Here is a 26,261-nt window from a genome sequence, read left to right as displayed (position 1 = left end):
AGCTTTCAAGAAGGAGATAAGAAGAATCTAATTGTTTACATGCTACGCTATGCAAAAGACTGCGAATTAGCCAGAAGAGAGAACCAAAAAAAAGATCCCCCCCGCCACCGTTCCCCAGGATAGGAAATAAGAAAAAAAAAGGGAAACATGTGTCTCAATATGCGATTTCTTTGTATTCATTCCCCCCCTAAACCTTAGCATCTTCACACTTTCCCTTTCTAAGTTGCTACTTCAACAACAACAACAACAATAACAACATCATCATCATCATCATCTAACTCTCACGCACACAACTTCCATCCCTTCCCCCATATACACACCAATCCTTTCAACAAGAGCAACAACAACAACAACAACCAAAAAAAGTGATCTAGCTAGCTAGTCGACCTTTACACATCCCTCACTCTCCCCCTAGGAATCTCCGTCTCCACCATTTCCAACCCACTCAGACTAGGGTACCGCTTACTAAACGTATCCACATCGAGCTCATCAGCTTGCTGACTCGCCAACGACGACGGCAGGGGCTTGTTATTATTGTTGCTGATGGTGTTATCCTTTGCAGAAGTCTTGGTAGGCGAGGTAGACAAGGAAGGGGAGCCACCGGGGGTACCTGTTTGCAGGGCTTTTGGTTTGGGGGCGCGGGGAGGTGGGCCAGAGGGGTTGCGCATGTTGTTGACTGTTGGGGGAGCAGAGGCAGAGGGGACGGGAGGGGGCATATTGGGTCGGATCGACGAGGGTTTTGCGTGGGCCACGTCTTGCTGCTGGGCCTGAGAAGGCACGTTTACGGGTTTTCGGGCAATGGTGGGGGGTTGGGTGCGCGAGGTTGTGCCGCTTTGGTCCTGGGGTCGCAGGGGAAGGGGTTTGCTGGTGTCGGTATATTTGCCGTAGCCTTCGGCTGTGCGGTTGGTGGGAGTTGGTTTGCTGCTTTCGTCCAAAAGGTTCTTGACACGGTCTTGAATGGTTGAGGCTTTGGATGGACCGGGCTTTACTTTTCCTTGAGCCTGTGATGCCACTCGTTGCTTGTACTCTGCTGCTGCCGCCTCTACGCGGCGTTCTTCCTCTGCCAACTGTCTCTTTTCCAACTCCCTCCGGACTTCTGGTGACAAATCTTGCGTTTCATCAATGGCGCTGCGGTCATCATCGCTTAATCCACCCGTCGTCTCCGAGCCAGCAATAGGGGTCAGGCCACCCTTGGAGCTCAAGTGCTGGTTATCGACTGGTGTAAGAGGCGGCTGGTCGCGCTCATGTTCAGGTGTCTTATGGGTCGTCTCAAAACGCCTGAAAGCGTCGCCAAACTTGCCCTTGACAATATTGGTCAAGCTTCCGCGTTTACCGTGTTTGGAGTGTGAACTACTGCGGCGATGCTTGTGACCATGCTCTTCCTGCTCCATGCTTCGGAGAAAGTCTACGCTCGATCGAACATTGATCTCCTCAGGCTCTGAATCATCTACTGCGTTTGAAGTTGTACGGCGTAGCAACGACGGCGCATCGAAGCTGCGACCGCCCGCCATTTCTCGATCACGTAGATAGTCGAGGTTCGACTCTACGTGTATGCTGACTGGGCGCGAATTTGAGTTTGCAGACCTTGAGCGATCTATAGCCGAGCCAAGCTCCATGTTGGATGGGCGCTGACTCTCCAATGAGGGCCTTGCCGATGCAGGTGATCTCGGGATGCTAAGCTGAGACTTTGATCTTGACTCGAGCGCCGGGCGCGGGGGCAAAGCGAACTCGGGCTTTAGTGCTGGATTGGAAAGAGGGCTTGACGGTGGCTTTTCAAACGACCGCGTATGGCTCATGGTTCGGCTGTGCTGCGAGGTCAGAGGAACCTTCCAGATTGGGCGGCTGTTGACGTCTGGGTACTTTTGAGAAGGAACCGGAGATGCCCGTGGTGACGTTTGCACCCCGGTAGATACCATGTTGACTCTCTGTGGAATGGGCTGCTGTATGCCCTGGTTGGCCGAATGCGGGCTGTCACTGGCCTCACGGGGCGCAGATTTCCTTAGTGATGTAGCTCTGGAAAGCCCCCCCGAGGAGACAGTCGAAGGCTTCACTCCAGGTGTCGAGTCGACAGCTGGGGGTGAAGGAGATGCAAAAGCTTCGTCTGCCAGTGCCTCTGTGACACGCTTGGACAGTGCGGGATCAGAAGACGTAGGCGCTTCGCCAAACTCAAACTTTTGGCCACGATCGTGCAACAGAGAGAACTCGTCCAGCGAGGGAAAGCGAGACGCAAGCTCGTCGGCAGCAGCACGCCTCACCTGGACATCTTGAGAGTCTAGTGCCGCAAAGGGGTCCGAGGTAGTTCCTCTTATAGGCGATGGACTGGGCCTGACTCCTGGTGGGGGTTGGTCCGTTGGTCCAGTCGGTCTTCCTCTCCTCATTGGCGTTATGTCTGGCAACTGTTGGACCTGGACAGTGGGAGCAACTCTTTGCAGACCCACGACAGGAGGAGGTGTAGAGACCTGAGGGTCAGAAGGAGGTAGCTGCTGGTTTTGGCGGGTTTCTGATTGGGTCCTGCCAGTATAGATCTAGCATGGCTTAGCAGCAGACAGTCGAGCCAGTGTCTTTATACATACGTCTTTGATGGGGATTGGTCGGTGGCGCATTGAGCAGACTTCGGCAACAACCTGGTAGATGTTTGGTCGATGCTGGGGATTTTCGCGCAACATGGAACCTGCCCAGAGTTAGCCATGACAAGAAGGCTGCTTCTGCCAGCCCTACACACCTATGAGTGCCTTTATGCGGTCTGAAAACTGAGGGTATGCCGGGTATTTAAACGAGGCATTCAAAATGGCCATTTGCCCCACCTCTTCAAAGGGCGTGGTGTAGTAGCACAGCTTGTATAGCAAGACGCCCAGGGCCCAGATGTCGCTCTTTTCGTCGATTGGCTGCTTGCGGTAGACGTCAATCATTTCGGGACTGCGGTACTGGAGGGTGGTGTGGCGTTGGACGTCTTCTTCAATCAGCCTCCCCTCTGCGGCGGTCGAGGCGGGGGGGCGCGGGGGAGCGGTGGAGCCAAAGTCACAGAGCTTGTAGACCTTGTTGCCGCCGACGGTGGTGATGAGGACGTTTTCGACCTTGAGATCACGGTGGAGGAGGGGTGGTTTGAGGTAGTGCATAGTCGCAACGCCCTCGACCACATCGGAGAAGATGTGCAGAATCTCGGGCTCCGTCAGCCGGTGCTGCAGCCTGGTGTTCATGAAGTCGATGAGGCCACCGCCCGAGCAAAACTCCATGAGCAGGAAGACCTCGTATCCACCCGACTTGAGTTGGGAGGCATGCGAGTCCATGTAGGTGACGATTTTGCTGTGGCCCTTGAGCTTCTTCATGGTCTCGACCTCTGTGCGCATGTTTGCGAGGGCCTCCTTGTCTGCACATGCCACGCGCTTGAGGACTGCAGTCTCTGGTGTCTTTGCATCCGACTTTGGCACACGGACGAGGTAGACGTGGGCAAAGCCGCCCTCGGACAGGTATTTTTCGATTGTGACGCGGTGGTTGCCGACCTGGACTTTGGTGCCCGGGGCAAATGTGCCCGGGGGCGCATTGGAGACGGCAACGGGGCCCGGGGCGCGGTATGCGGCCTGTTGGGCCATGGGCATATGGTGCGAGGGAGCATAGCGAGCCGACGACATGATGGGCGGTGAGGGAGGCTGCAGCAGAGCAGGCAGAGGACGGGGAGGCTATGTCTTTGGCATCGAGAAGACGGACAGCAGGGCAGTTGGGGCCAGCAGGCGGCGGAGGGGCAGGAGAGGTGTGGTGGTGAATCGAGGTGGCATGCGCCCGAGATGGGTGTAATGGGGGAGCGAGGGTCGTGAACGGACCCCTGCAAGCTGGTGGGCATGGGCAAAGCCACGGTCGGGCAACGTCACAGTTCATGTAAGTGTGTGTGTGTGTGTGTATGTATGCACATGTGGGGGGTGTGTATATTGTCTAGTCGACGACATGACATGCCTAGGGCCTGCATCCAAGTCACGCACTGCTCGACATGTGCTGGGCCGGCCAGGCGCGAACCTGAGGGCTGCCAGTGCGAGAGAAGCAACATGAGCGTGGACGGCATGGCCGCCTGCCGCCAAGCCCCAACGCCAGGTTCGCTCGCCTCGCCCTGATTGGGCCGGGCCGTGGCTGCCTGATGGGTTGAGCATGGCAGCCACGACCCGTCTGTGGCTGCTGGCTGTCTCTCCCTCTCTGCGTGCGAGTCCATGGCTGCATCCGGCTGTGAACACATCCATGTATCCGTGTACTTACGTGTGTGCATGTCCAGCCACACACACGCACGCATCCATCCATACACGGCACACGGCAGCATCGTCGTGCTAACCACGCTGGCAGCGAAGACGACTGCTGCTGCTGCTGCCACTACTGTTGTTGAGCCGACTCTCGCTCGACACGTCGCCGGATCCACGCTGCAGGCAGGCCGACTGGCGAAGACGACTGGGCCATGACGAGGCGATGCCACACAGAGGCGGGCGGCGGTACCTGAGCAGACCGGACCTGGCCATGCCATGTCGTTGGTGCATGGACACGGCCGGCCTGGTGCGTATCGCTGGCAGCTGCTTGCTTTTGCAGCCCTGAAACGTGTGGGGGGATCAAGTCTTAACCAGCGCAGGGCAAATGTCGGGGCTCGACGCAGCCGTGATGCCGACCAGACGAGGCACTGGCATGCATTTGATGCCAGGCAGAGACGCAGACACAGTCGCCGTGGCAGAGAGAGGAGAGGGCGCAGTCGAGGGCCGTTGGCGGCCATGTGACGGCATTGCGGCGTTGGGCCGACGACAGTGACAGGAATGGCGCTGATGATGCTGCTGCTGGGCCAGCAACCACTCTTTCGTCACTGCCCTGCTGAGCCCTGCCCGCTGCCGTCCGTCCCTCACAGGCCCTGTGTACTGCCTACTCGCGTGGCCTGTATTTACTCACACACATACCCATACCCATATTTAGGCTCGCCCTCCGCCTCCGGCCCTGCCCTCCTGTCACCCTTGTCGTCGTCGTCCTCCTCCTGCTGTTGCTGTGCATGTCTGCGTCGTCCGCCTCCTCCCGCCTGCCTGCCTGCATCTCTGCCTGACTCGAACCCCCCCAACCGCCCCATCCGCATTCCGCATTCCGCACCCGCAACAACAACCCTAACAATACCCTACCCGCCGGCCACACTACAAACAACCCCCCCGCACCTTACCACTACACCCACCCACTACACCCACCACAAACCCTTGCTACGCCCACCATTACCATGGCCATGGCCCAGCACCCAAACATGGCCCGCGTCAGACACCCGCGCCGACCCCAGCGAGATGCCAGCGCCTCACGCTCAGACTCGTCAGCCTCGACGTCGCCCGAGCGTGGCTTCGACGAGGACAAGGACTGGATCATGCTCCAGTCAAACGACTCCCTCTCCTCGCTCGCCCCCTCGCTGTCGCCAGACTCCGACGACGATGCCCGCAGGCGCGCCATCGAAGAGCAGAACCGCGTCTCGCCCATTTCCCGCCTCCCCGCCGAGCTCATGATTGCCGTCTTCGCAAAGCTCTCCTCCCCCACCGACCTCAAGAACTGCATGCTCGTCTCCAAGACATGGGCCGGCAACAGCGTCGGCCTGTTGTGGCACCGCCCCTCGACAAACAAGTGGTCAAACGTCCAGAGCGTCATCCGCACCGTCCAGACCTTCAACAGCTTCTTCGACTACAGCAGCCTCATCAAGCGCCTGAATCTTGCCGCCCTCGGCCACGAGGTCAGCGACGGCACCCTCAAGCCTCTTTCCAGCTGCAAGCGCGTTGAGCGCCTGACACTGACCAACTGCACAAAACTCACCGACCTGAGTCTGGAGGCCATGCTCGAGGGCAACAGATACATCCTCGCCCTCGATGTCACAAATGTCGAGTCCATCACCGACAGGACCATGCTCACGCTGGCGCAGCACGCTGTGCGCCTGCAAGGCCTCAACATTACAAACTGCAAAAAAATCACCGACGAGTCGCTCGAGGCTGTCGCCAAGAGCTGCAGACACCTCAAGCGCCTCAAACTAAACGGCTGCTCCCAGCTTAGCGACAGGAGCATCATTGCCTTTGCCCGGAATTGCCGCTACATGCTCGAGATTGACCTCCACGACTGCAAGAACCTCGACGATGCATCAATCACGACCCTCATCACCGAAGGCCCCAACCTCCGCGAACTACGCCTGGCTCACTGCGCCAAAATCACCGATCAAGCCTTCCTGCGCCTTCCGGCAGAAGCGACCTATGATTGCCTGCGCATTCTCGATCTGACTGACTGCGGCGAACTTCAAGACGCTGGAGTTCAAAAGATCATCCAAGCCGCCCCACGACTCCGCAACCTGGTCCTCGCCAAGTGCCGCAACATTACGGACCGAGCCGTCATGGCCATTACACGCCTCGGCAAGAACCTGCACTACATCCACCTGGGCCACTGCTCGCGCATTACAGATGTTGGTGTTGCGCAATTGGTCAAGCTTTGCAACCGCATCCGCTACATTGACCTGGCCTGCTGCACGGCCTTGACAGACGCTTCTGTCACCCAGCTTGCAAGCTTACCCAAGCTCAAGCGCATTGGCCTGGTCAAGTGTGCTGCCATCACAGACCGTAGTATATTCGCCCTTGCCAAGCCAAAACAAATTGGCACTTCTGGTCCTATTGCTCCCAGTGTGCTCGAGAGAGTACATCTGAGCTACTGCATCAACCTTTCCCTGGCTGTAAGTATTTTCTCTTGTTGTCTTGTTCTGTTTCTTGCTAACAACACCAGGGTATCCACGCTCTCTTGAACAACTGCCCACGCCTGACCCATCTTTCTCTCACCGGCATCCAAGCCTTTCTACGCGAAGACCTTCTCGCCTTTTGCCGAGAAGCACCTGCCGAGTTTAACGACCACCAGCGTGAAGTCTTTTGCGTCTTCAGCGGTATCGGGGTTCAACGTCTCCGTGTCTTTATGAACACCAATGGCGGAGAAGATGTAGATCGTGAGCCCGATGGCTTTGGCAATGACGACGGCACCATGTACCACGAAGACGAAGAAGGCGACAACATGATGACCATGACAGCGCAGGCGAACATCATGGCCATTGATGAGGAAGACGAGTTTGGCAACGACAGCGAAATGGCGGGTCAGGACTAGTTCTGGAACAGTCGAGCTCTCCCATCATTGTCCCCCCCCTCCCCCCTTCATTAGCATATGTCAGGAGTTGTTGTGTTTTTGGCTGTGTTTTTGCGGTCTTTGTGGCATTGTTAGCGCGTACATGGGAATATGGTCTGGTCTGGTCTGGTCTATTTCACGACAAGAACGTGAAAAAACGGAAACGATTAGCCCTGGAATGGAGTTCCTTTCCCGCGCTGGCGGGCATGATTATACCCTCTATGTTTAGTTTTTGTTTGTAATAATTGTGAAGAGAAGAGAAGAAGATTAAACAAAAAAAAGAATGGAGAGAGGCATAGCGGAAGCTAGCAACAAAGCCAAAAAAAATTTTGTTAAAAGAACAAAGTAAGGCATCATAGATGAATGAACCAATGTATAATCTTCAAGATTTGTTTTCTCTCTTTTCCCTTTTTGTTTTTTGTTTTCCAACGTAAAAAAAAAGTTACAATAATCTTTGATTGATCTGACTTGAGATACTAAAAGAACAAGCAATCCCCTCCAACTTCGCCCCTTTTGCCCACTTCATGCCTCAGTTTGCAAGAAATCGTCACCGCATCAAGCCACACATACATCCACAATCCGGCACAGGACACATGGCATGTCTGGCAAACCAATCTCTTGCATGATGGCCATGAAACCCATGGGTACAGCTCATACAAAACACCATGAGCCTTGCCTCGCGATCCTCTCCTTTCAACGTCTCGTAGCCGCCCTGGCGGGCTGGATCCGGGGTGCCGAGCCACAGCATGCAGAGGGCGCAGCGGGGCATTTGGGCGGAGCAATTGGGGCAGTGGAGGCCCGGGGTCGAGGATGCTTTTGAGGGTTTTTGCTGCTGCTGCTGTTGCTGATGCGGGGGCTGCGAGGATGTGCCGGGGGGTTTGGCGGCGAAGGAGGTGCGGTGGTGGTGGTGGTGGTGGTGGTGGTGTTGTGGGCCTACGAGGCCGGTAGATGGGGGTACACCAGCACCAGCACTAGCACCAGCACCGCCAGCGGTTGCGGTAGCAGCAGTGAAGGTGGGAAGTAGGCGCCCTTTTGCTGTTTTTGCGTCTTTCCTTAGCGCGAGGTTTTGCTGGCAGTTCAGACAACGGATGGTGAGGCTGGGTTGTTGTGGTTTGTTTACGCTACGGCCTTCGCGGGTGACGGAGAGCTGGTTGTGTTCTTTTATGTAGCGGGTGCGTTCGAGGAAGGTGCGGTAGGTTTGGAGGTGCTCCAGGTAGGTGTCTTTCCAGAGGGTCCAGCGCGGGTCTTGGATGTAGAGAGGGCAGGCGCGGCTCAGCAGTAAAACGGCATTTTGCAGCCCCGAGCTGGGCTGCTGGGAAATGTGGACTGTGAGGAGGTCAAGGGAGCGCGCGGTAAGGCCAGTGAGTAGGAGCCCAGATATGTCACCCGTGCGGATGGCCCTGTTTGTGGCCGAGGTGAGGAAGGTGGAGAGGGAGGAGTCTGGGAGGTATTTTAGGGCTACGGCGACGCGGTCGTGAAGGGAGATTTGTGGCATGTGGACTACACTTGTCCAGTCACCCGTTATGAAGTAGGTTAGGAGGGATTTGAGGTAGGGATTTGGTGTCATGTCGGCCATCCAGGCGCAGGCTTCGCGTTGGTCGGCGGAGACGCCCGAGGAGGGCGAGGCACAGGCTATGACGGCTGCGAGGCTGATGTCGTCTTTTGGAAGCTTCTTTGCGGTCAGTGTGCTGCGGAGGAGGGCCAAGGCAATGTCTTTGTAGCCCTGGAAGACGGCGAGGACAATGGCTTTGTAGATTTCGCCGGCAGAAACAAGATCATCGCATGCCTTTTGAACGCCAGATTCTTCCAATGACCAACCACAGAGACTGAGGCAGAGTTGGCGGTTCTCTGGGTATTCGGTGGATACGCCTTGAAACGGTGGTAATTCCATTGCCTCGACGATTTCCTTCACCGCATCGTGGAACATTTCTTGACTTGTTTTTGCGTCCGGGTCGATGAGACGTTCGTCGTACATTGTCAGTTCGTTGGCCCATATCGAGCTTACACCGAGATATTTCAGGTCGAGTCCATTGCCTACCATACCATCTCCTGAAGCGTGGGCATCCATCCTTTCCACTAATGTCCATGCATCGACTAGCAGCGGATTGTTGGCGACGACTGCTTTGTTCTTCGCACAATTTAGCGAGTAGCCTTCCTGCACTCGCCTTTTGGGTACTTGGAGTATAGCGAGGAAATCCGAGAGTGGAAGTTTAGCGTCGAGTCCCTCTTCAAGTCGAGGGAGCTCCTGGTGGCTAGCACTTATCTGTAAACTGTCGATGCTCGCTGACAGATCTGCTTCGTTTCCAGCTTCGTTTCTCTGCTTTTCGCGCATTGCTCGTTTCTGCAAAGTAACCATGTCTTCTGCTACTGTGCCATTTGGTGGAGTCGCCTTGCCAATGCAAGTGCGGTCTTTGTAAATCTCCTCGAAAGCATTGACATTGAGTCGTGGTGGCGACAATGGTACTTTGAGTACTTCGACTTCGCGGTTGGAATGAAGACCCAGTGCACATTGTCCTTCGAGTGGACTACCAACATTCATAAAATCGTACGCTACTATACGCTGCTTGTTGCTTTGCCGATACTCCTTGCCATGTGCTGGGTACCGTAAGTGGTGCATTGCTTTGGTGTAGTAAGGAGATGCCCATGCACGCGCAAACGGAGTATCTGCAGTTTCTGTAGGCTGGTGGGAGTGTTGAGCAAGTTCAATGACTTTGAATTCGCCAGTGTTGGCTAGCACGCCAAACGTCGCTCTTTTGGTTCCAGAATACCGAAGACTCCATATCGAGGCAGATTGCGAGTTGTCCACTATAGGCTTGAAGTCTAAGACAGCGCCGCTACTTGTGTTGTCGCCGGATGTTGCTCGCTGTTTGACGAAGCGTGCATCCCACACTGTCACAGTTGGATCGCCTGCTGAGCCCGCTGACAAAAAGTAGTTCTCGTCCAGGGGATCTATGGCGATGTTGTGCACTTGGCGCGTCTGAAACTGTGCAATACCTGTTGTGCTAGAGTCTGTGTGGTATGAGCAAGACTGACATTTGCTATTGCTATGCAAACACACCTCTCAAATCGTAGATGCGCACATATTGCCTTGACACACCGGCCACAAGCATTTCCGGTTGCCTATCAAAGAACTTGATACTCGAAACGGCTTCCGAGCTTGCCAACTTCTTGTATGGCTCATCCTTGGTCGTGACTCGTGAATCATTCATATCGTAAATGTTGAGGCAGACATCGTTGCGCACTCTGTCCAGACCAGCAGCTAAGAGGTTCTTCGAGCTAAAGGCAATTGCGTTGCATTTCCTTTGATGCCGTATGGAGAAAGAGTGGATGTAGTCGCTGTCAGGCTTTTCTGGGTCAAGTACAACTAGGGTAGCCTCTCCAGAAGTTGATCCTATCGCAACCAGATTGGGGTCTTTCTTCGACCAGTCAAAGGCGGTGTAGTTTGGCAGCTTGTCGCGGATACATATTTGTTTGTAATTGACCTTGCTCTTACTAAACTCATCAATCTGACATAGGCGTAGTCGATTGCTTGCAATGTCGATGATTATAAACCGAGGATCGGCCTGCGTCGAGTGTGGTGACCACCTGATTGCCGCCTCCATTTCACCAGTCAGTGACCGTGGCTTTGCTACGGTTCAAATTGGTGACTTTCCGATGTTGCAAAAGTGTCATGAGCCATTAACGAGCGATTTGAAGCAACAATGAATGAGCGAATCCATAGACATTGCGTTATCGTATCAGTTGCCTGCAACATGGACGACCATGGGTGAACGCCCGACGCGTGACCCACCTTGGCGCAGACCAGGCGGTCAAGCAACCTTAATTCTGCCGCCCCACTAAAACTTCCCTTTGCTCAATCCCAAAACTTTCCTGTTCAAACACCATCTATCCTTCGGCCTGCCACAATGTCGCAAAAGCGCAAACACGCCGAAGCCTCCGAGTCCTCAAATTCCGCGCCCAAGCCGTTTAAACGACATCGCGCTTTCAAACCAGGGTCGGGTCACCAAAAACCGAAGAAACGACCACAGGTGTCGAGTGACATCGACAAGAGCACCAGCACCCATGCGCTGAAGAGCAGGATACGGGATTTGAAGCGTCTTTTGGCGCATGTAGACAATGTGGGAGACCATAAGATGTCGGCAAGCAGTCGGATAGAGAGGGAGAGGGAGCTGGAGGCGTGTGAGCATGAGCTGAGAGAGAAGTTGGAGAGTAGTAGGGAAGCCGAGTATCGGAGGAAGATGATTGGAAAGTACCATCAGGTGCGATTCTTTGGTATGGCATTCTTTAGTCAAAATACATATATGAAGACCATATGCTAACGCGCGCAGATCGTCAAAAGGGCACCCGGATACTCAAGAAGCTGAAGAAGGAGCTGCAGGGCGAAGAGGACGAGGAAAAGAAGCAAGTGCTTGCGCAAAAAGTCCATAATGCCGAGGTCGATGTCAATTACGCCATATACTATCCGCTGATGAAGCCATATGCCTCTCTTTACCCAAAATCGAAAAAGGATAAAGCGGATTCGGATGAGAGCGGGGAAGGTGATTCTGACGATAAATCGAATCGCGAAGTTGACGGCCCCAAGGGAGATGTAGCTATATGGAAGACTGTCGAGGAAGCCATGGCAGAAGGCACGCTGGACGCATTGAGGAATAGAAAGGAGGACTTGCCAGCACCAGCACCTACAAAGGAAAAGAAGAACAAGAAGCCGGATCAAGGTATCAAGAGCAAGGAAAAGAAGATAGCAGAGAAACTTGCTGCAGCGAAAAACCGCCGTGAGAGGAGAGCTTTGGGTGTCCAGGCTCAAGAAGAGGCAGAGGAAAGCGATGGTGGTTTCTTCGAGTAACATGCCACTTTTATTAAAGCGTGGCCGATCGCATTATACCCGGCGAAAACGTCGTCAATACCATTACCCTGAAGCATACTTCGCACCAGTGGATATATGAATGGTCTAAACAGCAACAGCACTCACATACGTAATCTCTGTAAACGGATCCTCCCTCTCACTTGCCTTCCCCGTGAACTCTAACTGGATGCGCCTCAGTATTGTAAACCCAGGCATTCTTCCCATCCTTGGAAACTTGCCACTCGGCATCCCCTGCATGAATCAAATACGAATACTTGAGCACCTCCGCAAACCAGAAGCTCTCTTGGAAATCGCTGAACCCGCCTCCCCCAACCACATTAACATTATTGATGGAGCTATACCCACTGCCTACCCGCGTCGTCTGATTAATCGCAACAAACGCATCCCATGCCCACTCCTGGTACTTTGGATCCGACGTAGCGCGGTAGGCATAGTAGTACGACTCAATAACCTCAGGCCTCAACATGTAGTTTGAATCCTTAATCCAGAACCCCGCCGATTCAAAAAGCTCCGTCTGGTTCGCCGGTATATTCGTAGTATTCCAAGAAAAGATTTCGGGCCCAATCCGCGTTGCAGTATTGATATACGTCTCATGACACCCATTCACGAGCTCGAGTCCAAAATCAATATAATCCTGTCGTCCCAGGACCTGGCCGCCCAGTATAAAGTTTCCGCCATCAAAGCAGCCCAGATGCTGGTTGTCGAATCTGAGCTTCGGACCGTTGTAGGCGGCGAGGAAAGTAATGTCGGGCCGTGGTGAAGGGTGCGAGACTAGATACTTGATGCTGCTGTCGACAGCCGTGATCCAGCGGTCTTTGAGCTGCGAGAATTTTGGGTTGTACATGTACATTTTGATGAGGTATTCGTAGAAGGAATCCGAACCGCCGATCCAGCCGCCGTTGCCGTCGAGAAATTCGCCCGTCTGCACACTAATGCTGGATCCGAGGAGACCTGGGAATGGCTCGCCGGATGCTGGCGAAGGTGAGAGTAGGTATGACTCTGCTTTTGCAACGATATCTGCGTAGGTCTGGTTTCCAGATAGGTCAGCTAGACGCGTCCATTCGAGAATGAGGGTTCCGATTGTTGCGAGGCCGTTGGGATTGCCGTCGTTGCCGCGGGCGCTGAGGTCGAGATTGTTCCAGGGTACACCCGAGGGTGTCTCGAATGCATAGGAAAGGTTGTTGGCTAGGTTGATAGATTGCGTCAAGAGAGCTTCGACGTTCGATGGGTTGTCTGCAAGATGCGCCAGAGGTCCGCGTAGGAGATCGTATCCCGAGAGCATGCCGCCGAGATACCGGATTGTGGTTTCGAATAATGAGACTGAACTGTCTGTAACGCCCCAGTTGATAGTTGGAATGTGGTCTAGAATTTGGTTTACTGTTTCTTTCTCGCCCATGATGAGTGCTGTGCTGAGGGCATCTACGGCGGAGGCTCCCCATCCGTTTCTGAAGATGTGTTAGTTGGGGAGTGTTTTTTTTTGATTCTCCACTGAAGCGCTCCTAAAGTGCAATTTTGGTACTCACCGGGAGTTACTACCATTGTTCGTCACGGGGTTCAACTCATCCTTTGGAAACGCATAGGTATAATACCCGTCCCAGCTCACTCTGAAGGTGTTCACCACAGCCTGTGCTCTTTCTTCTGGCGACGAGAGTTTGGGAGGTGCCTCATACCGTCTCGCCGGTAAATCTATCGGTGCATTCGATGGTAGAGACGAAGCTACTGTCGCCGTGAGAGCGAAAACCCCAAGTCGAATCATCGCAGCGTGTCGTCCAAGCACCGCAAGATGAATCCGGTGGAGCAGTAAACCGGAGATTTTGAACAAACAAAAAGGTCCTTCCCTGGTTTAAGTACTTACTGTGTTGCACACCGCGTCCAGAAAAAGTAAATAAAGTTAGATCCAAGGTCAAGCAAAAAACCTTACTAGATTTACTCAAGAGTAAGGGACCAAACAAGTCTACATATGTGTTTTCACCGCCCGCCAAACCCATTTCCCTATGCAGATCCCTATAATCACCTATATATCAGCTGACAGAGGAAACAAACACTATGACCCCAGAACGCTACCAAAATGTTGAGGTTACCCAACAGTTGGCAAACCCTTGTCTACCTCAGATAGGAAGGTAACAGTAACGTTGCGGGCAAAAAAGAAGAAGAACAAGAAGAGACGAGGGTTGCGTACCAAATGCTTTCCTGTTCTCTCTGCTGCAAGATGGATGGGTTCGATCTCGTGCTAGTAGCGCATGACCAGGGGCCAACCATGCTTGGTTACATATTGGTAAAATGGGATGGTACATACAAGCGGTCATCACGGTGCATTAGAGCGCAACCCGCCTTGCGTAAGGATCATCGTACTTATTAGACTTAGCTTTGGGGGGTGACCGATCCGTTGAGCTACCGAATCCCCTCCCCCGCTTATATATTAATGAGGTCAGTGTTGTCTTACTACATCGCGGTCAGACTGCTGCTACGCGATAAACTATTTAGTTTCTCAGAGAAGAGCAAGGAAAGAGCGTGTAAGAGCGTTGACCAGGGGTCACACTACAAGTAGAACGGATCGACGCGGGGTTGAAAGAAAGAGCGATCCCGTGTTTCCGCATCATACGTTACTTTCGGCGACTAGTACATGGGGGGAGGAAATGCGGGATGTGCCAGCCCATTCAACTAAGCGTTGTGCCTGGAAGTTTAGCGGGGGTCGGATGGCCGGCCGGGCCTATTGACAAGACACGTCCGTGCACAGTGACTTTGTGGCACCCGCTCCCACATTCTTATTCCTAGTACATTCTGCTCATTCTTTGTGACGATAGGATCGCGATTGGGGGCACGGAATGCAGTTGTGGCATGTTTGCCTGGGGGTATGTTCATTTGCTCTATGGGTGCTCGCTACATGTGAAGACACTAACTACCAGAATCGGTTGTATGGATGTGCTTCAATCAAACTGGCTCGGCCCAGTCTACCTGTTCTGTGACAGGACCTCCTCCGCTTGTCGAGTAGCTGATCTTCAATCGAAGTTTTAGTCTCGCTGGAGGCGGCTGCTGAGTGTTAGTGTGTATTCAAAGCATGATCATATGTATGCGTGACTTACGCCATTAACGGCTGTGACCCTCATTTGCTGGGTCGCATCCTGGCCACCATCCAACTCGCTTGTGCTGATAGGTTGCAGCTGCAGCTTCTGGCTCTTGGGTACAGCAGCCTGTAGATTGACACCCGACAGTTGCGTGAGGCTCCCGGTGTTGCGGAATCGTGCAAGAACTTGCACTGCATTCGCGTCACGCTTAAGCTGGAATGTGACCTGGAGATCGTTCTTGCTGTATGCTGGATGTGCGGGCGGGCCGGATACTACAGGAGGTGCTGGGTTTTGCGGAGGCGGCGAAGACATACCACCAAGACCGCCAAGTAGGTCAGACGATGCGGCTTGTGGGGGCGCCCGGGATTGCGCAGGGGCTGGAGAACTACTCGGGCCGGAGTTGAATAGATCCATAATGTTAGCGACATTCGATTGTGGCGCCGGGGAAGACGTTTGTGGGGGTGATGGAGCCCCGCCCATTATGTCTGCGAGCAGATCTTGGCTATGTTGTGTACCGTTGGCAGCACCATTCACGTCAGCAGATGGGCCAGCGTCACCCATGAGATCGAGCAGTAGATCCTCAGTTGCTGCCTGTGCAGGCTTCTTCTTCGCAATCTTCGAGTGACGCTTCTTAGTAGCCTCTCCCAGCACACGCGACTCTTCTCGGATCTCAGGCGGAGGCATCTTTTCCAGCACACCTCTCCTGATCTGGTCGTGACCAAAGAGGTTGCCGTACTCGGCTGCACGTTGCTGAATCTCCACGTCTAGGTTGGCCGAGTATCGTTGTAGTAATCGTCGTAAACGTTCGATTTGTGCGGGATCGCTCAATCGTGTCGTCAACTTCATGGATGCTGTGATAATGTACTGCTGGACAATCAGACCGGCGTAGCTGCTGTTCAGGATAGTTTCAAAGAGATCAACGACATCGCTCTCTTTCACTTCTTTGACCAATTCTTCTTCCTCGTACTGGCCACCTCGTAACAGGGCATCGCCGTATTCTCCAATCACCCAAGAGCCAGCCAAGGTAAGGCCCTCTTGTGTGATGTCTTCCTTGAGCGCAGAGTAAAGCTTCTGTACTGAGTATGTCTGGAGATCGGGTGTGGTAGCGATTAGTCGGACGAAAGACGACAGGATCTGCTCTTTAACATAGTTGCCGGCCTACATCCCATATTAGTCAAAGAAAAAACAAAACCCAAGGCTTCAGTCACTGACCAATTTCAAGACGCGTAGCATCGTGTCAACATGCCATCTCTTATTTGGCGCAAAGCGATCCGCAGCGATACCAATCTGTGAGGTCATGACCGGCTTAAACTCGTTATCGGCAACTTCTAGGAAAGCCAACAGCTCCCGTATGAGTACCCGTACATTGCTCTCATTGATCAAAGTAAAGCTGAGATCGAGTGCTCTCCTCCGAATACTGATATCTGGATCTCGGAGACAGTCAAGGATGGTGTTCCTGTGTCGCTGTACAGCGTTGGGTTCGACTGCGACCACCTTAATCAAGGTGTTGAGAGCGACATATCTGATGTTGTTATCCCGGTTAGACAAGAACTTTCCCAGAATGTTTACACCAAGCACACGAAGTCCGGAATCCGCCTCAATGTCGAGGATAGTAAGGACAGCTTCGTAGAGAATCGAATTACCAACGTTCTTGGAAGAGTCGGTGTTGGTTGCAACCTGGGCGAGGATATCGTTTATTTGTTCGCTGACCTGAGCATCGCCGCGGGCCAGGACACGCAAAAGCTGTAGTAGCTTGCACTGCAAGAAGGGATCAGTGATGCCCGTTACGTCGTGCTCGGGAGCGTATCCGGAAGATGATAGGCCCTTCAATATCTTGACCAAGCTGGGTACGGCCGGCCTAAAGAGGTCCCGCACGCCATTCTCGTCGTCCTCATCCTCGTCTGCTTGGCACAGGTTCTCTACCAAAGTGACACCACACAGAAGGACTCCATGGTTGCGGTCTTGTAGCAGCAACTTGGCCTTTTCCAAGAAATGTTCTTGCAGGTCGGGCACTTTTCGACATATCCTCATTGCGCAGATTGCGGCCTTGCGACGTATGTACGGGTTCGCGCTCGATATTATCGTTTCGACTTCTGGGAACAGGTCTCGAGCCATTTCAACCGATGCAATGTTTCCAAGGGTGCAAAGGGCGAGGCCAACAATGTACTGATTAGCATGATTCAAGTCGCTGCAATTCGATTAGTACACACAACATGGCTTCGAACTCGATGGAGGAGGAGGTACTTCTTGAGCGAGTTGGTGACCAGGGTCAAGACCTCCTGGTTCTCATCCAGGAGCAACATAGTGCCCAGGTACCCCAGTCGCTTGTCCGCAAAGCGGGGAGAGGCCAGCAGCTTCAAGCATTCAATCTGGCCAAAATGGGTCCTCTCGCCGAGTGTGAAGAGGTAGAGGAGCTTTGCGACATTGTTCCTCCTCACATTTGAATCGTGGCTTTCCTCCCTGAAGCTGGCGCGGATTGCCGCACTCTCTTTCTGGACAACGGCACGCTCATCAGCAATCGTCTTTGCAGCGCGCACATTGCGAATAAACTGCTTCACTGGTAATTCTTAGCACAAGTCCATAGCTGCGGGCGGTGCGATGCTTGGCGTACAGGAAGCCATTGCAGTGGCCTCTTGGACCCCACCCAAGCAGCGTTCAAGGGTTCGATTGAGAGGCGGGAGTGAAGGATGGCGGGCTGCTGTGTAGTCGGCAGGATCAATCGGGCACGGGCAACTTGAGGTATTCCTTTTGGAGGGCTTGGTTGTCGACAACGTTTGGGGGGACGGCTTCCACCTGGCCGGGCCGTTATTTGTTCCAGATGTCGGACGCAGACGCACCTCCCACCGACAACGAGGACAACGCCCGCGCTACCGCTACCGCTACTGACGAGCCAAACCATTTGAACACTGCCGTTTGCTACCATCTCTCCTTGATGCTTTTGCTAGATGCTTCAATTTGCTACCAGCCCAGCGCGTTCTATCCAATCTCACTTCGATAAGCCCAGGGCGTCTCCGCCATTGAACACGTCCATACATAGTATGGCTGGGGGCGACGGAGGCCTGTCGCGCGAGTCAGGCACCCAGCGTGTTCCAGCTACGCAAACGCCTACACACAGTTATCGCATTCTGTCTTAGGCCATTCCCCACGCATGCCGAATCAAATCACGGCCTTTTTGGCCATGAGGAGTGCTACGGACTACGGGGCGGATGATGATACCCCTAGTTGGCTGGGCAAAAGTCCTTGATTCCCGCTGCACTGCCCATGGTGGCAAGCGCGTCTGACCTGTGATGTAACCGGCCCTGACAGCTAACGAATGTTAGAGCACCGTCGCCGCGATAGAAGGGGTGCGCGCAAGCAGCCCCCAGGCAGACTCCTCCACGTGGTGATCCTATCCTCATACTACTCGATTCCTGTTTTTGTCATGCTGCGCGGGTGTTCGGAAGGCTTGCCTGGCTACAATATTATCCACTACACATAAGGACCGAGAACCAGTCGCCGTGTGGGTTGCTGATCATACTCTGGCCTGTCCACGTTTCAATCCCCCTTTGCATCATTACTTACATCCTCGACATGCGCATACTCTTTGCTCATGATGGCTGAATCCACAATGGCTGAATCTACCTCTGTTGACACGCACAATTACAATGGGGACGCCGACTTTCATTCCCCGCGACCGCGCAAACCCACGAGAATCGACCTCCTGAGGCCTAAACTTAGCGACGAAGGCCTCAATAAAAATGGCACTCTGAAGGAAGCCGCCTCTGGTCTCTCGAGGTACCTATGACCACTCTGCTTTTTTTTGGCGCAGCAGATAACTGACAGTCTGCAGTGGAAGATCGACCCCTATACCCCCCGATGCCCCGCCTTCCGTCCAGGCTTCGTCGTCTGCACGCCGACAGATACGCGCTCAGCACAAGCAGCGCATATTTCCTACCATTCACTACCAGAATCGCGTCTCGCACTTTGACCCCAACAGCGACCACCATGACTTCCGCGGCTTCTTCGTCCTGTTCTGGATTGGCCTTGCCATCATGGTCATTACCTCGATGCTCCGAAACATGACAGAGACTGGATATCCATTTCAGATGAGGCAGTGGGCACTGTTCAAGGAAAAGGTGGTTGAGCTTGGCCTGGTCGATGGTGCCATGGTCTGCAGTACGGCTTTGTCACTGCCTCTCCAAAAGTTGTTCCTCAAAGACAAAGTGCTTCGCTGGAACACGTATGGTATGGCCATACAGAGCGTCCTACAGGCCATCTGGCTTGCTTTCTGGACTACGTAAGCCATCTGTTTTCTGATGATTTACCATATACTAACAACTATGAAGATATCCATTCATCCGCGATTGGAGCTGGACGGCCCAGGTCTTCTTCACCCTACATCTACTTGCAATCTTCATGAAAATGCACTCCTATGCGTAGGCTATCCACGAAACTACTAATGACGGCTCAAACTGACCTTTCAAGATTCTACAACGGTCATCTCAGTGAAACTCTGAGACGCCTCAACGATCTCGATACACCTGATCAAGCTAGCAAAGTGGCAGCAGTTCGATACCCGACTCCCCGTACTCATCTACACGAGATTCCAAAGTCACCGTCTCAGACCGAGTCAGAACCCAAAGACCCAAACGCAGAGTACCTTGGTCAATTGCGCGAGGAGCTTGCCTTGGAGCTTGCGTCGCCTTTGGGTAATGTTTCATACCCGAATAACCTCACCTTGTACAACTATGTAGATTTCATCTTCTGTCCAACGCTCTGCTATGAGCTCGAGTATCCCCGCAACACTCATGTTCGTTGGCTTGAGGTCTTCTACAAGACACTGGCCGTGTTCGGATGCATCTTTCTCATGGTTATTACTGCGGAGGAGTTTATACTTCCAGTGCTGGACGTATCGGCCGTGCGACTCCATAACTCGAACAGCGCAACCGATTTTGCATTGATCATGGGCGAGACGATTGGTCGTCTGTTATTCCCCTTTATGATCACCTTCCTCTTGGTATTCCTAGTCATCTTCGAGTATGTCCTTGGTGCATTTGCAGAAATCACGCGTAGGTCTTTTCAAAATCACAAGAATGTACCCGCGTTTACATTGCACAGGCTTCGCAGATCGTCAATTCTACGCTGACTGGTGGAACAGCTGTGACTGGCTCGAGTTCAGGTACGGATTGTTACATCTTTCTTCCAAAGCATCATCTAACTTGTTCAAACAGTGCCGAGTGGAACATTCCGGTGCACCAGTTTCTTCGCCGACACGTTTACAGTGCGTCCAAGAACCACATGTCGCGGCCATTGGCTATAGTAATCACCTTTTTCATCTCCGCGCTGGCCCACGAACTGGTCATGGGCTGCATCACGAGAAAGTTCAGAGGCTACGGTTTTGTTGCCATGATGCTTCAGATGCCTATCGTCATGTTGCAGCGAAGCAAATGGGTCAAGGGTCGTACATTGCTGAACAATGTCTTGTTCTGGTGCAGTATGATCCTAGGACTTAGTATGGTAAGCTGACTCATCTCGGCCGAACGGTGGCAGATTGCTGACTGTAGACAGATGTGTGCGCTGTACGTGCTTGTATAGTCTCATGGGATAGAACTGTCCTAGACATTGTGCTGTTTGTGTATTATAGGTTGAATTGGCGGTTGCATTACCATAGACGGGATAGACCTGCGAATACCCTTTTTAATTATCACCTGGTGATTTCTGGTTCGAGCTACAGTATAAGCCATCAACTTCGTTTGTGCATCCCATCCAAATTGCTACAGGACCGGTGTATGCGTTGTGTGACTGTGCACAGGGCGAGCCAGATCATCTCGCAAGTTTCCCCAAAAGAGTGTGTGGTGTGACGTAGGTAGCGGCTTCGGACCAAGACTGATTCCGAGGCTGAAGGGGATGTCGGCGGAGTTGCGGGCGACCCCACAGCCTTGCCCACGGCGAACCAACGCACTGTAGCAGGGATGACGTCGAATCAACAACACGTGTAGTACATACAAGCGCACCGTACCTTGTCGCGTACACCGGAGTTCTTAGGATTCAACCAAATACTCTCCAAATTTACTAGTATATGCTTTGGACGCTCAGCAAGCCTCAGGTGGATAGCACTCGACATTTGTTCTTGTGTCCTAGTGACTTCATCGACTGTCACCGGACCCAGCCAGTTCGCTCCACGGCTACATCGGAACTTCCACAGCCCGCGAATCTCGCCGTTGTCAGGGCGCGGTTGCCAAAAGCCTGAGCGTTCCGTGACTTTTTGCTTCATCCACCCTCTCTGCAACATCTCCAGACTTCCCTCGCCCATCAACAAGTTGTAGTCATATTCATCATGACGGAGTTGCATGAAGCGCTCGCTTGTCTAAGGCCAAAGGATTTTAGTGACGTCCCAACCGATAATCTCGAGGAATTCTTATCCGATATACTGGCTAAAGCAGAGCTGATTGCAAACTCTGTACCTCCGCCTCCCAATGGCACGCCTTACGAATCATCACAACGGACGCGAACCGAGCAACAGCCCGCAACGAGCGCTAAGGACCTCACCATTTCCCAGGTACGGCGACCTCCGCCAGCTCGGACACATGAGGAGCTGCAAAAGTCATGGGGCAAGCCTCTCAAGCTGGGGAATGCCGATGCTGCTACGGGGATGAGCGTTTTCAAGATGGCCGGGAAGGATAGGCATGGAGCTTGGTTCTCAAGGACTAGCGTACACGAAGGTCTAGGCTTCAACAAATGGAAGCGTGCCATGCAGAGCGAGTTTGAAGAGAGTTTGAAGGTCCAAGGCGGCCCGGGTGAGGGCAATGTGCGAGGTATTGGTGGAGACCAGAGACTCGAGGACATGACTGTAGATGGTGTAGGACAGCTACAAGGTATGTAGTATGGCATATAATCCAAGAAGTGTGCAGAGCTGACGAAATCGCAGTATACCAACTTTCAGCTCAATTTCCAGGACCGACCTATCCACGCGAGTTCATTACCCTCCTCATCACCTCGGATAGTTGTCTGACCGAAGCGTCAAAAGTCGCCAACACGATACCTCGACATTTCATGGTTGTCTCCATACCTGTCTCCCATCCAAACGCGCCGCCACGAAGTAACATGGTACGAGGTTTTTACGAGTCGGTCGAGATGATCCGCGAGATACCATTACCAGACGGTGACGCAGAGACGAATCCAGTCGAATGGATAATGATTACACGCAGTGATCCTGGGGGTGGCATACCTCGTTTCATGGTGGAACGAAATGTGCCCAGCAGTATATGTCAGGACGCAGTCAAGTTTCTCGACTGGGCCTGCACGAGGAATGACGAATCAGAAGTAAAAGCTGACACAGGAAGTCTGCACCAAGTTACGCATAGCATGTCCGTCGCAGATACAAATGGTATTTCTGCTGGCGTTGGAGTTAGCATAGCGGAAAATCCCACGTATCCGAGCAGCCACTTGGAGCTACAGCGCAGTGATTCTGCAAGCTCATCGAGAACATCCTCAGTAGATTCTTTTGCCTCTGCCGAGCAGTTTACTACTGCACGTGAAGGCCTTCCGATCGATATATCAATTCCAACGCCGTCCACAGCATCTCAACAGTCCTTACCGATATCCGACGACCACCACACCAAAGAACTCCAGAAGATCGAAGAAAAAAAGGACCAACTGAGAATAAAGCTGGAACAAGCCCAGGAGAAACTGGACACCAACTTGCAAACCGAGAGTTCCAAGACGGAGAAGGAAATACAAAAGGCAAACGAGAAGCATGAAAGAGAGAAGAAAAAACAAGAACACAAGTATCAGAAAGAGATACGGAAACTCGAGGAGCGTCGAGAGAAAGAGACTCGTAAACTGCTTGCGCGCCAACAGAAAGAAGCGGCTAAGAACCAACTCAACAAGATCCAGCGAGAGCGTAACGAGTACAAACAACGACTGGATATCTTAGAGCAGGAGAACAGACTGCTTAAACGGCAGATTGGCGAACTACAGCACGAGAACACTGCTCTAGTTTCTCGACTAGGCAAGACCGAGGAGGGAATCAAGATCTTGAGGTCAATCAAAGAACAAGAACAGAATTCCAGAGTGAGGGCAGACTCTGCGAGTTCGGGGAGAAGTACGAAGAGCGGAAGGAGGAGTAAGAATTCGAGTGAGTCTTCAAGCACGCTGGTACGGGCGGGGACTACCCGTTTCTAGGTTTTTGTGGTGGTCTCCTTTTGGTCTCTTCGGCGTAGATATGGGTATGGGGTTCTTTTCCTTTCCGGTAACGTATTTCTTTTAGCACGCTATGTGCACGTTCACAATGACGATTCCCTTGAGCTGCATTTAGAAGGCGCGTATTATTATTATAGTGTATAGATACCATAATTATGTATCGTATTATCAAAACAGAGATGATGCAGACTTGACCATAGTATGCTCGCTTGGTTGAAATAGGCGCTTCTCGCCTTCTGCGGCCCACAACTGGCTTATTAACTAACCTGGTAGATGTGCCACCTACCCACCTTCCCACCTACCCCACCATAACACGCATTTTCGGTCTCCGACATACAAGCTGAGGTGCAGTTCCCACGCGCAAGGGAAGAATCCCTCATACTTATTTCTTGTGTTACACGAAGACATAATCCCCTACCTAGAATACCTTCAACTCGATCGCCTGCACCTTTGCGTCTGTACTACGTGGTTCAACAAGAAATCTGATTTGCGGTCCGATTACCGAAGGCTTGTTTGGGCCGGCACTTGGGTTTGCTTTTTTTGCTGGCTGTCTGCAGCTAGACAAAAGATAACTCACACCGCAAGTATTGGTGGAGTGTGCCGAGGAGTTTGTTGGGGACATTCTTCTTCTTGCCTTGTGTGCATCGAAGACATAGCTTCAGGGGTTCAAAAGAAAGCAGAGTCGAGACAAGAGTTTAAGGCAGAAAGGCTAGCGTAAAGGACGACTGTCGAACGAAGACTCATCACGCAATTTCCATCTCCAACGGCTGCTGTTTATCAGTAATTCTAACCCCGCATTACAACCTTGGTGGCTGAATTCGTACTACATCAGAGTCAACAGGTTTGCGCAAAAGAGCAGGGCTGATTGCAATTGAACTACAAAGAGAAGGGAGATCAAGTCCAAGTAAAGAGGGTATTTGAAAGTGAAAGAAACCGACGTGCTGAGCCCATCACGAGCAAAACACCACTAGACGCTGAGCAGAGAAGATGGATCCGAAGCCCAAGATTCTTGCCTTTCATGGCTCAGGCAGCAATTCCATGATACACACCGTACAATTGGCGAGATTGACAAGAGTGCTTGGTTCTGAATTTGAGATTGAGAGTCTGAGCGGTATGCATTTTGTGCTTTCAAATCCCCCACCCCTTACTGTCATTCCCTGCAATGTTTGTTCCTTCCGACCCCCACTCCCAAATCTGCAGAATACGATACTTCCTTCAAACGCATAAGCCTGTATAAGATTCTCTCACCCAGACCCGAATACAAAGGAAACTCAAAGACTCACTCTGATTAGCCCCCTTCCCCTCCCAAGCTGGTCCAGGCGTCCTCCCGTTCTTCGACGGCTGCGGCCCGTATAAACGCTGGCTCTCCGCCCCCGACACAGCCAAAGAACTGAAAGATGGCCCTCACATTTCCACCATGCCCTCAGAGGTTGAAGAACTCGTTCGCAGCACTGTAAAGCGCATCCGCGACTCTGGCGGCGAAGTCGTCGGCCTAATTGGCTTCTCTCAAGGCACCCGCGTCGTCACCGGCCTCCTCAAATGCGCGGAAATCGTTGCGGCACTAAAGAAGAACGGCGAAGACGTTGAAGAATTGGACTGGTGCGACTGGGGCTTTGGCATCACCATTTGCGGCAGCGCCCCACCGCCGTTTATTGCACAATCCGTGTCTGCTGCAATGAACGCTTCCAAACTTTCCGAGGATGAGAAGAAGGAGCTGCTAGATAGTAAGATTGCTATTCCGTCATATCATATCTTGGGTAACCAGGATGAGTTCAAGGGTGTCGGCGAACGGTTGATTGAGCAGTGCTATGAGGTTGCCGAGGGAAAGAGTACTGTCAAAGAAGTTGATATTGGACATTTTTATCCGATACAACAAGCTGAGAATGAGCAGCTTGGGAAATGGGCAATTGACATTTTTAAGAAGGGGCAGGCGGCATAAGGGGGGTCAAGGACAAGAATAGTGTGTTACGGTTAGAGGGAATGATTGGGGTATAAGAATTGAATAGATCTCTGTTTTTGTGGATTGAAATACAATATGTTAAGAAGAAATTCTCGTCCTTGAGTTCTCTGGTACGCTTGTTGTACAGGCAAATATTTCAGTCACTTGATTTGGAGAAGGATATGATAACATTGAACAATTTCAAGACCGAAGATTGAAACAAGAAATGACGTACAGAATAGTCATTGCGATCGAGACCCTATACCATCGAGCAAAATATCGACGAATAAGATGTAGGATACAAAACGAGCCGCAGTGCTTATACAACAAGTCCTAGCGACATACGCCAGGACCACTGAAAACAGTGTAACGATAATTTCTACGGACCACCCCCTGTCAAATCTTTTCTTCTCCTTTTTCTTCTACTTAACATGTGCGCACAATTTGTGCTACAGAAGTGCTGTGTCAGCTATGAAGGGATACGTCTATAATTGGTGAGAGATGATGGGCTGAGACAAGCAAGTGTATGTGGAAAAATACGGTGCAGAGCTACGCAGTTCTTTTATACTGTCAGATTGTCTGCCCAAGCAGGGTGGGGGTACGTCCAATGAGTCGAGATGGAGTAGCCGGAATCCTCGGGGTGTCGTGCGCACGAGTGGAGTTGGTGTCCAAGGCCTAGACTACGAAAAGTAGCAATGCAGTGATGCTACATATGTTCACCGGAAAATTCTTGTCAGCGAATACTATTCAATACTCGGCGCTACACTACAAGGAACCTTGACGACTAGCACTGAAGTCGTAAAAACAGCGACGCATGTAAAATGGCGCCTCCATGAATCAAGCTCGCGACATGCTCCCTAACCCTTGTGCCCATCACATCTCAATAGCCCGTTTTTGAACCCCCACAAAAAGAACAAAAACTACTTACTACATACCACACCAACACTCGTACTACTTACCATCACCCCAGCCCTATCTAAACTCTACACCTTCCCCCATGCTACTCCATACCATGCCCCTCCGCAATAACGCCAAGTAAAACCATCGGAAGCCGTCATCCAGCACAGTAGTACGCATC

At 52.4% G+C, this 26,261-nt stretch overlaps 8 protein-coding genes across 8 annotated transcripts; 4 read left to right on the top strand and 4 right to left on the bottom strand.

Annotated features, from left to right (window-relative positions):
• Positions 1–154: 154 nt before the first annotated feature.
• On the bottom strand, positions 155–3,629 carry PSV08DRAFT_205734 (kinase-like domain-containing protein; the record flags this gene model as incomplete). Its single annotated transcript, XM_014227913.2, has 3 exons — positions 155–2,525; positions 2,574–2,671; positions 2,723–3,629. 3 exons carry the CDS (start codon positions 3,627–3,629, stop codon positions 390–392), a joined length of 3,141 nt encoding a protein of 1,046 aa, XP_014083388.1. The 3' UTR covers positions 155–389.
• Positions 3,630–5,248: 1,619 nt separating this feature from the next.
• Positions 5,249–7,520, top strand: PSV08DRAFT_205730 (uncharacterized protein; the record flags this gene model as incomplete). The annotated part of the gene is made up of 2 exons (XM_014227914.2): positions 5,249–6,697; positions 6,748–7,520. The coding sequence occupies 2 exons, from the start codon at positions 5,249–5,251 to the stop codon at positions 7,114–7,116; spliced, it is 1,818 nt and encodes a 605-aa protein (XP_014083389.1). The 3' UTR covers positions 7,117–7,520.
• Positions 7,521–7,625: 105 nt separating this feature from the next.
• On the bottom strand, positions 7,626–10,751 carry PSV08DRAFT_377434 (uncharacterized protein). The gene is made up of 3 exons (XM_014227915.2): positions 10,193–10,751; positions 8,107–10,143; positions 7,626–7,947 (listed from the first exon to the last, which is right to left on the bottom strand). The coding sequence occupies exons 1-3, from the start codon at positions 10,734–10,736 to the stop codon at positions 7,682–7,684; spliced, it is 2,847 nt and encodes a 948-aa protein (XP_014083390.1). The 5' UTR covers positions 10,737–10,751; the 3' UTR covers positions 7,626–7,681.
• A 259-nt stretch (positions 10,752–11,010) lies between these two features.
• PSV08DRAFT_363720 (uncharacterized protein) lies at positions 11,011–12,153 on the top strand. Its single transcript, XM_014227916.2, has 2 exons — positions 11,011–11,406; positions 11,463–12,153. Exons 1-2 carry the CDS (start codon positions 11,040–11,042, stop codon positions 11,975–11,977), a joined length of 882 nt encoding a protein of 293 aa, XP_014083391.1. The 5' UTR covers positions 11,011–11,039; the 3' UTR covers positions 11,978–12,153.
• On the bottom strand, positions 12,135–13,754 carry PSV08DRAFT_410881 (glycoside hydrolase; the record flags this gene model as incomplete). The annotated part of the gene is made up of 2 exons (XM_014227917.1): positions 12,135–13,443; positions 13,522–13,754. The coding sequence occupies 2 exons, from the start codon at positions 13,752–13,754 to the stop codon at positions 12,135–12,137; spliced, it is 1,542 nt and encodes a 513-aa protein (XP_014083392.1).
• Positions 13,755–14,827: 1,073 nt separating this feature from the next.
• On the bottom strand, positions 14,828–17,684 carry PSV08DRAFT_363718 (adaptin N terminal region-domain-containing protein; the record flags this gene model as incomplete). Its single annotated transcript, XM_014227918.2, has 5 exons — positions 14,828–15,028; positions 15,082–16,221; positions 16,276–17,251; positions 17,308–17,620; positions 17,675–17,684. 5 exons carry the CDS (start codon positions 17,682–17,684, stop codon positions 14,930–14,932), a joined length of 2,538 nt encoding a protein of 845 aa, XP_014083393.1. The 3' UTR covers positions 14,828–14,929.
• Positions 17,685–18,670: 986 nt separating this feature from the next.
• Positions 18,671–23,226, top strand: PSV08DRAFT_249040 (sterol o-acyltransferase 1; the record flags this gene model as incomplete). Its single annotated transcript, XM_066092377.1, has 8 exons — positions 18,671–18,837; positions 18,893–19,339; positions 19,389–19,478; positions 19,528–20,079; positions 20,201–20,221; positions 20,274–20,559; positions 21,341–21,857; positions 21,926–23,226. The coding sequence occupies 8 exons, from the start codon at positions 18,671–18,673 to the stop codon at positions 23,224–23,226; spliced, it is 3,381 nt and encodes a 1,126-aa protein (XP_065948780.1).
• Positions 23,227–24,097: 871 nt separating this feature from the next.
• Positions 24,098–25,268, top strand: PSV08DRAFT_5672 (serine hydrolase FSH). Its single transcript, XM_014227922.2, has 2 exons — positions 24,098–24,355; positions 24,537–25,268. The coding sequence occupies exons 1-2, from the start codon at positions 24,232–24,234 to the stop codon at positions 25,181–25,183; spliced, it is 771 nt and encodes a 256-aa protein (XP_014083397.1). The 5' UTR covers positions 24,098–24,231; the 3' UTR covers positions 25,184–25,268.
• Positions 25,269–26,261: the final 993 nt, after the last annotated feature.

The sequence above is a fragment of the Bipolaris maydis genome, assembly GCF_028858645.1.
Source record: "Bipolaris maydis strain C4 unplaced genomic scaffold PSV08scaffold_10, whole genome shotgun sequence".
Taxonomy (NCBI): domain Eukaryota; kingdom Fungi; phylum Ascomycota; class Dothideomycetes; order Pleosporales; family Pleosporaceae; genus Bipolaris; species Bipolaris maydis.
The sequence above is the reverse complement of the archived record's forward strand: the minus strand, read 5'-3'. Positions and strand labels throughout refer to the sequence as shown.

Coding starts and splice junctions, on each gene's coding strand:
- PSV08DRAFT_377434 (XM_014227915.2), bottom strand. CDS start 10,736: ATGGAGGCGGCAATCAGGTGGTCACCACACTCGACGCAGGCCGATCCT. Junction 10,144..10,192: donor GCGCATCTACGATTTGAGAG/GTGTGTTTGCAT, acceptor CATACCACACAG/ACTCTAGCACAACAGGTATT. Junction 7,948..8,106: donor CGCTGGCGGTGCTGGTGCTA/GTGCTGGTGCTG, acceptor AACCCTCAAAAG/CATCCTCGACCCCGGGCCTC.
- PSV08DRAFT_363720 (XM_014227916.2), top strand. CDS start 11,040: ATGTCGCAAAAGCGCAAACACGCCGAAGCCTCCGAGTCCTCAAATTCC. Junction 11,407..11,462: donor CCATCAGGTGCGATTCTTTG/GTATGGCATTCT, acceptor TAACGCGCGCAG/ATCGTCAAAAGGGCACCCGG.
- PSV08DRAFT_5672 (XM_014227922.2), top strand. CDS start 24,232: ATGGATCCGAAGCCCAAGATTCTTGCCTTTCATGGCTCAGGCAGCAAT. Junction 24,356..24,536: donor TGAGATTGAGAGTCTGAGCG/GTATGCATTTTG, acceptor CACTCTGATTAG/CCCCCTTCCCCTCCCAAGCT.